At 44.9% G+C, this 14,161-nt stretch overlaps 1 protein-coding gene across 6 annotated transcripts in view; it reads right to left on the reverse strand.

Moving 5' to 3' along the window:
* Window positions 1-14,161, reverse strand: part of CCDC33 (coiled-coil domain containing 33) — a 203,543-nt gene that overhangs the window by 109,695 nt on the left and 79,687 nt on the right. For all 6 annotated transcript variants that reach the window (XM_083698199.1, XM_083698200.1, XM_083698202.1 and 3 more), the window contains one exon: window positions 9,848-9,957. In XM_083698199.1, the coding sequence (XP_083554325.1) occupies window positions 9,848-9,957 (110 nt within the window). The remainder of the gene's footprint in view (window positions 1-9,847; window positions 9,958-14,161) is intronic.

A 14,161-nucleotide genomic window follows, 5' to 3' on the forward strand; every position in this document is an offset into this window, starting at 1 on the left:
AACTACAAGAAAGAAGATTCCACCTAAACATTAGGAAGAACTTCCTGACAGTAAGAGCTGTTCGACAGAGGAATTTGCTGCCAAGGAGTGTGGTGGAGTCTCCCTTGGAGGTCTTTAAGCAGAGGCTTGACAACCATATGTCAGGAGTGCTCTGATGGTGTTTCCTGCTTGGCAGGGGGTTGGACTCGATGGCCCTTGTGGTCTCTTCCAACTCTATGATTCTATGATTCTAAGAAAGCTATTGTTGGCTGCTGGCCAACATGGCTCTGCTCTGCCCTCCACAGAAGGAGGCGGCAACACTTCTGAGCGCCAGTTGATGGAAGCCCCAGGAGGGAAGAGGGTTGCTCTTGTGACTGGGTCCCGCTTGCTAGATTCTCGTAGTGGGCATGTGGCTGGCCCCTGTGAGAAGAGGATGCTGGACTCAATGGGCCCTTGGCCTGAACCAGCAGGCTGATATGATGTTCTTATGCTTAGTTAGGGGAAAGTCATGAAAACAGAATACGATACGATACGATACGATACGATAATCTTTATTGTCATTGTCCCATACAGAACAACGAAATTGAAAAAATATACATCAGACATTCAAAAACCAACAATACAATATACTCCCACAGAAACTACCTTACACTACATTTAAAACCGAAATCACATTTGGATAGAAACTGTTTCTCAGGTGGCTAGTCCCAGTCTTTATAACCCTGTACCTTCTTCTAGAAGGGGATGTGGGTGGCGCTGTGGGTTAAACCACAGATCCTAGGACTTGCCGATCAGAAGGTTGGCGGTTCGAATCCCCGCGACGGGGTGAGCTCCTGTTGCTTGGTCCCTGCTCCTGCCAACCTAGCAGTTCGAAAGCACTTCACAGTGCAAGTAAATAAATAGGTACCACCCCACGGGAAGGTAAACGGCGTTTCCGGGTGCTGCTCTGGTTCGCCAGAAGCGGCTTAGTCATGCTGGCCACATTACCTGGAAGCTGTACGCCGGCTCCCTCGGCCAATAAAGCGAGATGAGCGCCACAACCCCAGAGTCGGCCACAACTGGACCTAATGGTCAGGGGTCCCTTTACCTTTACCTTCTTCCAGAAGGCATAAGCTGAAAGAGATCATTTCCAGGGTGCACGCTATCCTGCACTATTTCTGCAGCTTTCTTGTGACACCTGGAAGCATAGATTTGATCCGAGGTAGGAAGAGTGCACCCAATTATTCTGTCCGCAGTCTTTACAACCCTGGACAGCATTGTTTTTCCCCTGACTGTAAACTGCCATGTGAATGCAGCCGGGCTCAGACCAGCTTGATCTATGTTGACTGGAAATGGCTCTCCAAGGTTTCAGACAAGAGGTCTCACTAACTCCACCCTGCCTGGAGATGTCAGAGCTCAAACCCAGGCAAAGCAGATGATGGCCCTTAAAGGGACCCCTGGGCTCTGGCTTACCACATTTACTCAAGCACATGCTTCTGACTTCTCAGGCTTTGAAAACCTGAAACATTTTCCCATCACGGATTATTGCCTTTGCATAAAGATTTCCTGGGCCTGACCCCAGTGAACTTCAACAAAACGCTTTTTTGTGAGTGAGGCTGCTGCAGAATGTAGTGTGTAAGCCTGGAATTAGGAGGTTGCCAACAAAGGTCCGTATAGTTCAAGCTATGGTTTTCCCAGTAGTGATGTATGGAAGTGAGAGCTGGACCATAAAGAAGGCTGATCGCCAAAGAATGGATGCGTTTGGATTATGGTGCTGGAGGAGACTCTTGAGAGTCCCATGGACTGCAAGAAGATCAAACCTCTCCATTCTGAAGGAAATCAGCCCTGAGTGCTCCCTGGAAGGACAGATCCTGAAGCTGAGGCTCCAATAATTTGGTCAACTCATGAGAAGAGAAGATTCCCTGATGTTGTGAAAGATGGAGGGCACAAGGAGAAAGGGACGACAGAGGGCAAGATGGTGGACAGTGTTCTTGAAGCTACCAGCATGAGTTTGACCAAAGTGTGGGAGGCAGTGGAAGACAGGAGTGCCTGGCGTGCTCTGGTCTACGAAGAGTCGGGCACAACTAAACAACAACAGGAGGTTAGATCCCAATATGTGGTGAAAGTAAAGATGCCTCCTCCGGAGGTGAGAAGAAGACTGTCTCGGAAGACAGATGGTGCATTTCAAATAGTCCTCTATGTCAGAAAAATTCCCAACAAATGGGAACACAGCAAATCAAGAAGAGGCTAGGTGAGAACTCCCTGCAGCAACATCTTCTCTTCTCCATGCAGTAGAATGAGGGCTCATCCACACGTCCCTTATCCACAGTGGTGTGTGGATCCACAAGCAAAAGTGGGTGGAGCAACATACGCTAATATTCTCACACAGCCCTCCCTGTTCTCCATCTGGGCAAGCAAGAGGCACTATCAGAGCTTGAGGCCAGGCAAAAGTATTCAAGGACATGCAAAGCAGAGCAGGTGAGAGGCTGGAAACTTGGAGAGAGCCCTGAGGGCCAGACAGACATGTGTAAAGGTAAAGGACCCCTGACAGTTAAGTCCAGTCGCGAACAGTTTTTCCGGGTCATGTGGCCAGCATGACTAAGCCGCTTCTGGCGAAACCAGAGCAGCGCATGGAAATGCCATTTACCTTTCCGCTGGAGTGGTACCTATTTATCTACTTGCACTTTTTTTTAATAATATTTTTATTGATTTTAAGAAATACAGAAAAAAGAATAAAGGATAGTTATAAGAAAATAGAATAGAAGAATAACAAATTTCCATGTTCTTTTTCCATCAAATCTAAAGGACTTCCCCACATCCTCCAAACCCTGCATTCTCTGTCATATAAAACATCAGCAATTTGTTAACTTATTTCAAAACTTATTGTATCTTCCATTTTATCATGTTCCCTGATTTCAATTTTACTATAACCCAATTCTTGTATGCTTTGTATTAAACACAATAAAGTTGTTTCATTATTTTACCTCTAAATTCTTGTGTCTTAATTTTCATTTCATTAACTTACATTTGCTGAAGCTAGAGTTTCCTAAAAGGTGCATTTTTTTTTAACATTCATACAGCTTATAGTGTTTTTTCAAATAGTCCTTAAACTTTTTCCAGTCCTCCTCAATTGTTTCTTCTCCCAAGTCTCGGATTCTGCCAGTCATTTCCGCCAATTCCATATAGTCCATCAACTGTGATTGCCATTCCTCCAGCGTGGGTAAATCTTGTGTCTTCCAATATTTTGCAATCAGGATCCTTGCTGCTGTGGTAGCATACATAAAAAAGGTTCTGTCCTTCTTAAGCACTCTCTGGTCCACCAAGCCCAGAAGGAAGGCCTCTGGTTTCTTAGGTAAGGTAAATCTCAGTACCTTTTTTAGTTCATTATGGATCATTTCCCAGAAGGCCTTCACTTTCGGGCAGGTCCACCAGAGATGAAAGAATGTCCCTTCCGCCTCTCTACATTTCCAACATTTGTTGTCAGACAGATGGTATATCTTAGCTAGCTTGACTGGGGTCATGTACCACCAGTATACCATTTTCATAATATTTTCCTTCAAGGCAGTGCATGCCGTAAATTTCAAACCGGTGTTCCATAACCCTTCCCAGTCTACAAACATAATGTTGTGCCCCACATCCTGCGCCCATTTTATCATGGCGGATTTGACTGTCTCATCCTGTGTATTCCACTTAAGCAGCAAGTTATACATTCTCGAAAGTAATTTATTTTTTGGCTCTAACAATTCAGTCTCTAGTTTCGATTTTTCCACCTGGAATCCAGCCTTTTTATCTATTTTAAAGACCTCCTGAATTTGCGCATAGTGCAGCCAATCTCGCACCTTGGTTTTCAGTTTTTCCAAGCTCAGCAACCTCCAATTGTCTCCAATTTTTTCAATTATTTCCCAATATTTAGGCCAATGGGCCTCCATGTTAAGTCTCTTACGTGCCTTGGCCTCCACCGGTGAGAGCCACCTCGGAGTCTTACTCTCCAGTAAGTCTTTATATTTGGTCCAGACCATCAAAATTGCTCTTCTGACAATATGATTTTTAAACAATTTGTGCACTTTAACCTTGTCATACCACAAATATGCATGCCACCCAAACGCATTGTCAAACCCTTCCAGATCTAGGACATCAGTGTTCTCCAGTAAAATCCAATCTTTCAACCAGCAGAAGGCTGCAGATTCATAATATAACCTCAAGTCTGGCAGGGCAAATCCCCCTCTTTCTTTCGCATCAGTTAATATTTTAAACTTTATTCGGGGCTTTTTGCCCTGCCAAACAAACTTAGAAATATCCTTCTGCCACTTTCCAAAACATTCCACCTTGTCCACGATCTGTAGGGCCTGAAACAAAAATAACATTTTCGGCAATACATTCATCTTTACAGCAGCTATTCGGCCTAACAAGGAAAGTTTCAATCTTGACCATGTTTCCAAATCTCTTTTGATTTCTGACCAACACTTCTCATAGTTATCTTTAAACAAATTCAAATTTTTGGAGGTCAGATACACCCCTAGGTATTTTACTTTTTTAACCACATTCAGCTCCGTTTCTTTAGAAAACTCATCTGTTTCTGTGACTGTCAAATTTTTTACTAAAACCTTAGTTTTTTGCTTATTTAACTTAAACCCCGCCACCCGACCAAAGTCAGAAATTAATTCTAACACTCTTTTAGTACTGGAGACTGGTTCCTGTAATGTTAATACCAAGTCGTCTGCAAATGCTTTCAATTTATATTGTTTCACTCCGACCTCAATTCCTTGGACCAACCGGTCCTTTCTAATCATGTTTAGCAACACCTCCAGAACTGAAATGAACAATAGGGGGGATAGAGGGCACCCCTGGCGTGTCCCTTTTTCAATTTTAAACTCCTCTGTCACCACATTGTTTACTATCAATTTAGCTTTTTGTTCTGTATAGATTGCTTCTATACCATTTTCAAACCCCCGCCCCACTCCCATCCCTTCCAAATTTTTCCTCATGAACATCCAAGAAATATTATCAAAGGCCTTCTCTGCATCAATAAAAATTAAGGCCGCTCTAGTGTTAAGATTTGTTTGTAGAAGTTCCAAAATGTCAATAATGTTTCTTGTGTTGTCAAACAAATGCCTACCAGGGAGAAAGCCAGCCTGATCCTTATGGATCACTTCATTTAATACTTTTTTAAATCTACTTGCCAGAATATCTGCAAAAATTTTGTAATCCACATTTAGGAGTGAGATGGGGCGGTAATTCTTAAGTTGAGTCTTTTCAGTTTCTAGTTTAGGTATCAATGTGATGAAAGCTTCTTTCCACGTTTCCGGTGCCTTCCTTCCCTCCATAATCTGGTTACAAACCTCCATCAAGGGTTGTATCAAATAATCCTTTAAAACTTTATAATATTTGGAGGTTAGACCATCCGGGCCTGGAGACTTGCCCAATTGAAGATTCTGAATGGCACTTTCAATTTCTTGCTGTGTGATGTTACAATTCAGGTTTGTTCTCATTTCCAGGGGAATTTTTTGTAGTCCATTAGTTTTAAGAAATTGATCCACCTCGGAAACTTTTTGCGGCCCTTGTGAGTAGAGTTCTTTGAAATATCTCTGGAAACACTTTCTAATTTCCTCAGGTTTCTGAACCATTCTCCCTTCAATCTCTAGATTTGTAACTGTGTTAAGCTTTTGTCTCTTTTTCAACTGCCAGGCTAGCAGTTTCCCACACTTATTCGCTGATTCAAAGGATCTTTGTTTCATTTGTTTAATTTTCCATTCCACCTCTTGATTTATCAATTTTGAATATTGCGCCTGGAAAAATTTCACTTCTCTTAACACATCCTTCGACTTAGGCCTAGATCTTAATTTTTTCTCTCCTTCTCTTATTTTCTCCAATATCTTCTCCTTCTTTTCATTCCAGAGCCTTTTCTTAATCGTGTTTTGTTGTATTAGAAACCCTCTCATGACTGCCTTGCTTGCGTCCCAGATTATTCTTTTTTCCACGGTGGTATTCAAATTTATCTCAAAATAGTCCTTTAAAGTTTTTTGGGCCTTCTTAACAATCTCCTGATCTCTTAATATAGTGTCATTCATTTTCCATCTAAAGGATCCGGTTGTATTTAGTCTCAATTCCACTTTCAAAGCATTATGGTCGGAGCAGGTTTTTGGGCAGATTTCCACTTTTCTAGTCTTAGGTGCCAGTCCTCTAGTCCATATTTGGTCGATTCGTGTCCATGTCAGATGAGCTTCAGAAAAGAAAGTTCCTTCTTTCCCTAGAGGGTTCTTAACCCTCCATATGTCGATTAAGTCCATATTGTCAGTCATTTCAAAAAAGGTTTTAGGTAGTCTGCCATCTTTCGATATGTTGGCACTTTGTGACTTATCCATGTTTACAGACACAACCCCATCATATCACCCAACATAATGATGTTATTATAGTCCAAGTAATCCAGCATAGTCTCATGCAGCTTCTTGAAAAATTCCGATTTCCCCTCATTTGGAGCATATATTCCTAATATCAAAAATTTTTCTCCTTGTATCTGTATTTCAATCGCCAAAATTCGGCCATGTTCATCTTTAAATAAGAATTTCGGTGACAGGCTCTCCTTTGCATATATCACCACTCCTCTTTTCTTAACTTTGTCCGAAGAAATAAATTCTTGGCCTAGTCTTTTATTAATTAGCACTTTTCTGTGGAGCCTTGTCACATGTGTTTCTTGTAGGCAGATAACGTCCAATTGTTCCTTTTTCAAAATGTGAAAAACTTTCCTTCTTTTTTCCGGGGAATTTCCGCCATTTATGTTCCAACTAAGAAGCTGCAGAGACATCCTGATTCAATTAACGGGTCCTACAATGGGGTGTCTAAGTTTCCCTCCGATCCCGGAGGAGGTAGTGCTGGTCCAGATCCAGGTGGTATGACTCTTGAAGGTGGTCCCGGTGGTGGTGGAGGCCAAGAAGCTGCAGCTCCTTTTTGCAGGTCCTCCTCGTGGTCGTGTAGGAACTTCTGCTGGTCTTCAGGTGATTTAATTTTTATTTTCCTTCCTTTGTAAGTAAATGAAAGTCCTTGTGGAAACTCCCACCTATAAGGAATTCCATTGTGTCTCAACAATTTAGTCAAGTCTATATAGGTAGTCCTAAGTTCCAAGAGATATTTGGGTATATCTCTGTAAATTTCAGCCCTTTTGCCTTCTATCTCCAAAGATTTCTTGAAATGTAGGCCTAATATCTTATCCCTCTCTTCTCTTGATCTCAGAATAACTAAGCAGTCTCTGGACTTGTCTTTCTTTACAGATTTTCCCAGTCTAAAGGCTGTCACAATTTTAAAGTCCTTTTCTTCCTCAATTCCCCAGAATTTGGAGAACAAAAGTGTCAGAAATCCCTCTAGATTATCTTTCTCCAGTTCCGGGATAGCCCTTATCCTGAGATTGTTTTCTTTACTTTTCAATTCAACCAATGACAGGTAGGCTTGTTGTTCCCCTACCTGTCTTTTCAGAGGCCTTACTTCCCCTTTAATTTCATCAACCTTTATATTCGCCTGTTCTGCTTTTTGGTTGGCTTCCACAGCTAATTTGTAGTTTTCAGCCGTAGCTCCTTGCAGTTTTTCAATCGCCTGGGTGTGCTGCGAAACCTGTTCAGTTAATCTGCCAATAGAGGATGTAGCTTGGTCAATTTTTGATGTTTGATTGTCCACTTTTTGATTTAAAACTGCCAGTTGTTCCAAAATTTGTTTCAAAACTGTTTCAGATCCTCCAGTTGCCATATCTTCTGTAGCAGGCTGTACAAATTCCACCTCCTGTGCTGTCCGCACAGTTGGGACGGAAGATCTACGATGATGAGTTAAAGTTGTTTGCATAAGTTGCCCAGATTTTTTCTCTTTTTCTTTATCTTTGGCTTTAGCTGCTCTTGTTCTCCCTGAGCCGCTCATTCCACACCTGCCTCTGTTCAAGGTCAAATGATCTTTTGTCCCATGAGAAAGACGAGTCCACAGTATAAACAATTAAACCACAAAGAATTTCAATAAAGTTCAATTCCCAGGCCACTATACTTCCACAGTCCTCTAGGGGGAGTGTTTCAAAATTTCAAAAAAGGAAGGAACTATTTTCTGCCATTGAAGTTCCTATATTCCCCATGTTGAATTTTTGTAATTCCAATGCGCAAAAGGAAGGTTTCCAAAGCTTCCAGTTTCTTTAACTCCAGCCACAAGGTGTCAAAGGAGGTCTCAGCAACAATGTTAAACGTTAATATCTCAGTCCATGCAACAATTCAAGTCTCTGCTACAATGTCGTCAGTTTGACAGCAGTTTGACAGTTCCCTTCTATACACCGGCAGCCCGATGACAGGGTTACCCCTTTTAATTCCGTTTAGCCCAAAAATAGGGGCACAGTTCCAGAAAGCAAAAGTCCATAAATTTCACAGTTCTTTCCCTTTTCTCCTCAAAAATACACAGTCTATCAATGCACTCTTTCTTCCACTTTTACAGTCCCTTTTAAACACTTCAGCTCGCTTCCGAGCCCTTGCTTTGATCTAGTTTAGCAGAGTCGGGAGGCGGACTTCCTGTTACTCGCCTCCCGTTTTCAGCCGAATTTCTCCAATTTGGTAAAAAAAAAAATTAAACCCTTTACTCACGGGTATGTTGCTCCAATTTCGATGTTTTCAGGAAGAAAGGTCGGCGCTCATCAGCAGCAGCAGCGCGGCTTTGCGTCCACGAAAAGAGCGATGAACTCACAGCGCCGCTCCCCCTTTCACGTTCCGAAGCCTCTTACGAGGCTCCTTCTCCGCTTCTGGGGGGGCTCAAGGCGCCCACCGAGTCCCACGGCCGCAGGCTCGCTCTGCCTGCGGTTTTTCTTGATGGGTCTCCGCTTTGCCGTAGCGGACGACCCTTTTTCGCGGAGCCCCTCTTCACAGCGCGAAGAGGACCGCCATTGCTGTTTCGCGCCGCCTCCGGAAGTATTTATCTACTTGCACTTTGACATGCTTTCGAACTGCTAGGTTGGCAGGAGCTGGGACCGAGCAACAGGAGCTTACCCCGTCGTGGGGATTCGAACCGCCGACCTTCTGATCGGCAAGCCCAAGGCTCTGTGGTTTAACCCACAGCGCCACCCACATCCCAGTTCTCCCCTCTCTACAGTAAAGTGCTTGTTTATTCATGACAATCCATCTTTGAAGATGGATAGCAACCTATCAGAGCACATACAGGCCAGGCCTTTAGATTGCTTGCATAGATCATCCAAGCCTGGGGTGGGGACCTTCTCCAGCCCAAGAGCCACATTCCTGTCTGGGCAACTGTCTGAGGGCCACAGGCCAGTCATGGATGAGGCCACAGGCAGAAGTGGGCACTGCAACTCATGCCACATTTAATTTGGCCTGGCAGGCAACTGTGTGCATACACTCCCACTCCCCTCTCTAACCTCCATCCAAAAAAGAAGAGGCATTAGCAGACATATTCTAAAAAACGCTTAGGGAGTGGTGTGTGTGTGCAAAGCACAGTAATTGAGCTTTGGCCTGGGGAGAGCTCCAAGGGTCAGACAGAGTGGCCTGAAGGGTCACATTTGGCCCCCAGGACCTGAGGCTCTGCACCCCAGTCTGCCTCCCCCAACCATCAAAGCATGTGGGCAGCTTCCCAGAGGAGGAGGCAGCACTCTGAACAGAGGTGGGGAACCTGCAGCCTTCCAGACATGGCTTAACTCCAACTCCCATTGCCTCCAGTTGGCTTGGTTAATGGCCAGAGAGAATGGCCAGAGAGAGAGCAACCAAACATGTGAACAACCATCTATGTCTTCCACAGTGGTCCAGGCCTATGGTGATGGCACAACTTGCCCTTTCTGAACCTTAAGTTAGGTTGGGGCTGAGAAGCCAATGGTCCAAGGTTGGACAGCTAGGCAGATAACGGGAGCAGATTGTGGGATGTGGCTTACCAGCACTAGGGCACAGTGGTAGTGGTGAAAGGGTTGCAGGTACTTCACAGGGAGGCTGTATTTGGCCAAGATTTCTTTGGTGTCTTTGTCGGCCACGATCAAGGAAATGCCTGGAAAAGAAAGAAAAGGAGGCAGACTCATTAGCACATGTCATTAAAATCCCCCAGGGCCAATGTGCACCAAGCAGGAGGGGATTTTCAATTATTTTTATCAGAACAGTGAAGCAGAACACTGCACTGCATTGCTTTTGCATCTCACCTTCTCTCCAAAGAGCACATGGTTCTCCTCTTCCTCATTTAATTCCTACAACAACCCTGTGAGGTAGGTTAGGCTGGGAGAGGCAGTGACAGGCTCCCAAGGTCACGCATGAGCTTCATGACTGAGTGGGGATTTGAACCCAGGTCCTAACCAGACTCTTAACCATCCTTATAGGTTGACTGTAGGAAAGGTAGGAGGACAATTTATGCCATATCCTCACCATGCATTTAAAACTAATGAACCCCTTGCCCCAAGACTTTATTAAAATTATCTGTGGGATGCAGCTCAGTGGTGGAGTCCTTCCTTTGCATGGAAAGGGCCCCTGCTTCCATCTCTGGAATCACCAAGGTAGACTGTGAAGAGCCTCTCTCTGAAACCACGAAGCACTGCTGTCTTCCATAGAGGAAAATGCTGTCAGACAGACCCCTGGCCTGCCATGGCACCCGCCAACTTCCTATGTTCCTATACCACCAGCATCCAAATTGAAAGCGCCCACATGGGATCTTCAACTTGATTAACTAATCTAATGTACATTCATAGCTTTTATCAAGGCTGATGAGTTTCTCAAGCAGATTAGGCAAAGATCAATGTTACCAATTAAGGGCAGTAGCTCACTTGAGCATTGCTCCTAATCAGATTTGGTATAGGAATCTCCTAATCACCATCACCATCATCTAATGTGAAGAATAGAGAAGGTTTTATTATTATAGAATCATAGAATCATAGAGTTGGAAGAGACCACAAGGGCCATCGAGTCCAACCCCCTGCCAAGCAGGAAACACCATCAGAGCACTCCTGACATATGGTTGTCAAGCCTCTGCTTAAAGACCTCCAAAGAAGGAGACTCCACCACACTCCTTGGCAGCAAATTCCACTGTCAAACAGCTCTTACTGTCAGGAAGTTCTTCCTAATGTTTAGGTGGAATCTTCTTTCTTGTAGTTTGGATCCATTGCTCCGTGTCCGCTTCTCTGGAGCAGCAGAAAACAACCTTTCTCCCTCCTCTATGTGACATCCTTTTTCTATATTTGAACATGGCTATCATATCACCCCTTAACCTCCTCTTCTCCAGGCTAAACATGCCCAGCTCCCTTAGCCGTTCCTCATAAGGCATCGTTTCCAGGCCTTTGACCATTTTGGTTGCCCTCCTCTGGACACGTTCCAGTTTGTCAGTGTCCTTCTTGAACTGTGGTGCCCAGAACTGGACACAGTTCTAATTTCCATTGTTTTATAGTTCGCAAAACCTGACCCTGCAAGGTTGGATGAGGCTATTCCACAAACTTCCTTGCAAAGAATGGGGGTAGATCTGCATCTCCAGCATCCAGAGATCCAATATATGCTATGAAAAAAAGCCTGGAAAGTTTTCCCAGGGAGGGGCAGTCACAGTCTCGTAGTCCTAAACTACCTCACAGGGTTGTTGTGAGGATACAATGGTGAGGGAGGTGTGTATGCCACCTTGAGTTCCTTGGAGAAAAGATAGGATATAAATATTGTTACAAAAGTTGGGCACCATCCCCACTCACTGTCGAGCAGTAGCAAGATCCCAGGGTGGGGGGCTGGGATGCCAGGCACTCATATGGGGTGTGTGTTGCTCTGGAGAATTGAGATACAGTGAAGACTGCCATAGTTTTAAGGAATATGGTTTAGTCATCTATTTATACCTTCTGTCTGCATGGAGGGAGTCCGGATCTTACAGCAGGGTCATTTCAAGAGGGACTTGTTCCCCACAGCAGTGCAGCCCTGTAGTCCAAGGCCTCTCTCCTAGCCTCCCTTCAGCCAGCCTGCCCAAGATGGAGCCCAGTCTTTCTTCTCTCCTTTCTTCCTCCCAGCACACCTTGCTCTAAAGACTCTCTCTTCCTGTCACTTCTAACCCACACCCCATCACCATGGCAACCTCTTTCTGTCCAGGCCCAAGATTCCTCTTAGATGGGCCATCAACACCTTTTGTCAGGTCAGTGCCTCTATCCCAGGTGAAGCCCTGGCTTGGAAAGGAAGCCGAGTCTGTATTTTTCCACTGGCCTCCAATCTGTCATGGGCCAGGAGTCAGCTTCACCTGCTGAGCAGCAGCCTGAAGGAGCCTGATCAGCCTTCTTGCTCCTGATAAGAACCAGCTGGCCCCAGCTTTCTTAAGCAGGGTCTCCAGCCTCAGTCAGTTGCTGGAAACAACATTCTTCGTTCCTGACCAGACCTTGCAGCTTCTTGCTTCTCGTGACCATGGACCCTCAGCTTTACCCACAGATCATCTGACTATGTGAACTGAGATAGTCCTGACTGGACTGGACCTTGTATGCAGACTCTGCCTCCAGGCAAGTACCCCCTTGAGACTCAACTGGCTGGCTGGCTTTTCCCTCCACTGAGCTCTGCCATGGGTGACAGCACAGGACTATGACACAATCTTTCTTTCAGTACTCCAAATAATCAAAATCCTACCTTTTATTAATTTCTAGGGTTTAGTGGGGGGCGCGTCCTCCCCTAATCTAAAATGAATGAATGGATGAATGTTGAACTTAGTGATCCCTGAGGCTTCTTGCACCCAGGATGCTGCTATGACAGCTTTCTCCTAGGCATCCAAGCAGTGCAAGGGAGAAATGGGGTGGGGGAGAGAGAACTGGCTGGTGCCCCCACTCCTATTCTTGTTTCACCACCAGATGAAATTGGGAGAAGGGGGAGGTGGGAAGTTCTCCAGCTGAAGGAGTGTCTCCACCTCCTTCGTTCCGCCCGGACACTGAGGTCCAGCGCCAAGGCCTTCTGGCGGTTCCCTCATTGCGAGAAGCAAACCTACAGGGAACCAGGCAGAGGGCCTTCTCGGTAGTGGCACCTGCCCTGTGGCATGCCCTCCCACCAAATGTCAAAGAGAAAAACAACTACCAAACTTTTAGAAGACATCTGAGGGCAGCCCTGCTTAGGGAAGCTTTTAATGTTTAATAGGTTATTGTATTGTAGTGTTCTGTTGGAAGCCGCCCAGAGTTGCTGTGGAAACCAAGCCAGATGGGCGGGGTATAAATAATAATAATAATAATAATAATAATAATAATAATAATAATAATTGATCTAGGTGTTCAAAGTGATGAAGGACTAAGGGGTGAGGGTGGGCAATGGGAGGCCATTCACTTAATTCTTTTCATGAGCACACAACAAGGCTTGCTGCAAAATATGGCAAAAAGAGTGTGTAAATTGAGGCGAGTCATTTGTTTACACAACCCTGCTCTGATTTGCAACCCTCGCCTCCCACAAAATGTTGGCATTACTTTCCCACATTTCTAAACTGAAATCAACAAGCATCAAGGCAAAAGGCTCATGTGATTAAAAATAGCCCTCTTCCACTGGCATGCTATTATTTGCATTGCTTGTGAAAATGCCCTAAAATCCCCAGGGGCACCCAGTTGTCACTGCTGCTGTCCTTGGTGCTGAACTGTAGTCTATTGCTCTTTGGCAGTGCTGTAAATGTTGGTGCCTTGTTGCTTAAGATACACATGGCTCATCAGTACAGCAAAGTGTGGCCCTATTGCAATTAGATTGACTGACCCCACCATGAAACCTTATCTGTTTGCTCCTCCATCTACCCCACAATTCACACTTTTTGTTGTTGGGGGAAGGAGGGGAACCTTGACAATGTGCTAATCTTGCTCTGCCAAAGCAGAACATGAAATCCACAAACAGAGAAGGAACATTCTAAATAAAGGGCACACAGAATAGAAATAACCAATGCTGACCACCAAAAATAGAACAACAGGAGAATAAGCAGGCTATAGGGATGCGGGTGGCGCTGTGGGTTAAACCACAGAGCCTAGGACTTGCCAATCAGAAGGTTGGCGGTTTGAATCCCCGCAACGGGGTGAGCTCCCGTTGCTCGGTCCCTGCTCCTGCCAACCTAGCAGTTCGAAAGCAAGTCAAAATGCAAGTAGATAAATAGGTACCGCTCCAGCGGGAAGGTAAACGGTGCGCTGCTCTGGTTTGCCAGAAGTGGCTTAGTCATGCTGGCCACATGACCCGGAAGCTGTACCCCAGCTCCTTCAGCCAATAAAGCGAGATGAGCGCCACAACCCCGGAGTCAGTCA

The sequence above is a fragment of the Podarcis gaigeae genome (genome assembly GCF_964106915.1).
Source record: "Podarcis gaigeae genome assembly, chromosome: 9".
Lineage (NCBI taxonomy): Eukaryota > Metazoa > Chordata > Lepidosauria > Squamata > Lacertidae > Podarcis > Podarcis gaigeae.